This window comes from Gossypium arboreum, chromosome 8 (genome assembly GCF_025698485.1).
Source record: "Gossypium arboreum isolate Shixiya-1 chromosome 8, ASM2569848v2, whole genome shotgun sequence".
Lineage (NCBI taxonomy): Eukaryota > Viridiplantae > Streptophyta > Magnoliopsida > Malvales > Malvaceae > Gossypium > Gossypium arboreum.
Genome location: NC_069077.1, coordinates 124,336,060 through 124,338,122, shown reverse-complemented (window position 1 = coordinate 124,338,122; position 2,063 = coordinate 124,336,060). Strand labels below are relative to the sequence as shown.

At 38.2% G+C, this 2,063-nt stretch overlaps 1 protein-coding gene across 1 annotated transcript; it reads right to left on the bottom strand.

Annotated features, from left to right (window-relative positions):
* Positions 1-897: 897 nt before the first annotated feature.
* LOC108487056 (uncharacterized) lies at positions 898-1,755 on the bottom strand. Its single transcript, XM_017791276.2, has one exon. The coding sequence runs from the start codon at positions 1,546-1,548 to the stop codon at positions 1,021-1,023; it is 528 nt and encodes a 175-aa protein (XP_017646765.1). The 5' UTR covers positions 1,549-1,755; the 3' UTR covers positions 898-1,020.
* Positions 1,756-2,063: the final 308 nt, after the last annotated feature.

The following is a 2,063-nucleotide window of genomic DNA, read 5'->3' as shown; positions in this document are numbered from 1 at the left end:
CAAAGCTTTAACAATCATGTGATCAGTACCCTGATCACATAAGCGGACCATTATATAACTATCACTACTCAGGATATGCAGTCTTCTATAGATATTGAAGCTAAGAGAATTTTCTAGGCAATAAAAAACTTCATAGCAAGCAACTTAAAAAGACAATTTTTCCCATTGAAGTTTTCTGCTACAGGATGTCTGCAGAATGCGTAACAAAGATCTTTCCTATAGTTCCATACTGTTAAGTTCATATAGATAGTCTCAAAATAGCACTTTAAAAGTTTTAACGAGTTTGGATAGTGATTCTAAGCTCTGATTACAATTCTCACTTCCACATATTACTTATCCCCAGTCCTCAATGACTACTTCAGTTCCCACAACATTTGCTATTGCGATCTCTGCTATAGTCCTCCATTCTGCCCTCTTTACCTCATTCCAACTCTTCATTTTTCTTGAAATATCAGATACATAAGGATACTAAGATCAACCTAGAAGTATATATATCTGAAAAAAGACTAGAAAAACATCAACCTGCCTGTGTTGTACTCATACCCGATATTTGATGCTTAGCCACGAATCTTATCAACATAGCTTAATAGTTACAGGAAATCACTGTTCCGAAATTGTTTAGAGTACACGATCTTGTGAATAACTTCTATAGTAGAATGCAGAATAACAGGATGGGGATCTGTTTAACATGGTCTTAGCATTCTAAACTATCTGGCTCGTAGCATTAATAAGGGTTGCACTAATGTTTTAACCTATTCTACATTATCTTGCTTTATCTTGCTCATATCACTAACGTGTGGTTGATCAGTTCTTCCCTAAACCAAGCATTTAAAGGATGAAACCAATACCAACCACATAAACAGCAACAAATAAATATGAGTTCAAGGTCTAAACCCATTAAAAAAGTTGAGTCCATCAATTTCGATTAACTAAAAACCCAATTCAATTTAAACCAAGGTTCATCCAAATCCGTTTTTCATGAACCTCTGTAGTTAATTTATTCTACCCCCACAAATTCCTCTAAATTGAAGGAAAAGAAGACTTAATTCTAAGTTTGCTTACTTTCCCATTACTATTAGCGCAATCCAATCCGCAGCCGCACTGTGGGCACTCGTAAAAGTTGTCAATAGGAAAGCTAGCAGATGCAATCCCCACCGAAAATTCCAGCTCATCTTCATCTCTAACAACCTCCACGATGTTGAGCCATAAAAACAGGATCTTGACACTGATTCCACTCAGGTTTTTGAGCCTGTTGTTGGAGATGATCCCGCTGATCGTGGATTTGTATTTGAGTTGATAAGACCCTTCCAGTGAGAAGCTACACGAACCCTCTAAGTAGGCATGGAACCGACCGGTGGATTCATCTAATTTGTACTTTAAGACGCCTTGGGGGAGAAGCCCAACGGGGAAGTTGTAGCCTTGGAGGACTTCGTAGGGTGAAAGGGAGTCGCCGGTGAGGTTGAGGGGGGATGACGTGGCCAGTGGGGTGTGGAGGAAGAGGAGGAGGAGGGCGGCTGTGAAAGTGGCGGTGGGCGGAAGGAAAGCCATTGCTTTGTTTGGGTTAGGCAGCGAAAGAGGACAGTGGAGGAAGATGAGGGGAAAGGAGATGCCTTGTTACCGAGTGCGTGTCGGGGGGTTGGCCGCTTTGGTTAATGAGTGATGAGTGATGAGTAATGATTGACTTTAAGGGAGGAAAGGGCCACATGGTATTTGGCTGTCTTGGAGCACGTTGTTAACCGGAAATGAGACAAATCGGGACGCAAATTTCTAAAGCGGTGAGTAAGCTATTATTCTTTGTGTACGCTTAACAGGGTTAATTGGCTAATTATATTAATCATTTAATAATCAATATTATATTAATCAAATTTTTAAGTCCATTTTACATTTAAAATACATCATGTATTACTACATTATTTAATATGTAAAAAAATTCTTTTAGTATCTATCTTTAATAGACCTACAAAATATCGATGATTAATTATTAGACTTACTCCAACAGATCGTTGAGAAATAAAATAAAATAAATCCTTTTAAATTTTAATGATACGCCCTTTTCATATTTT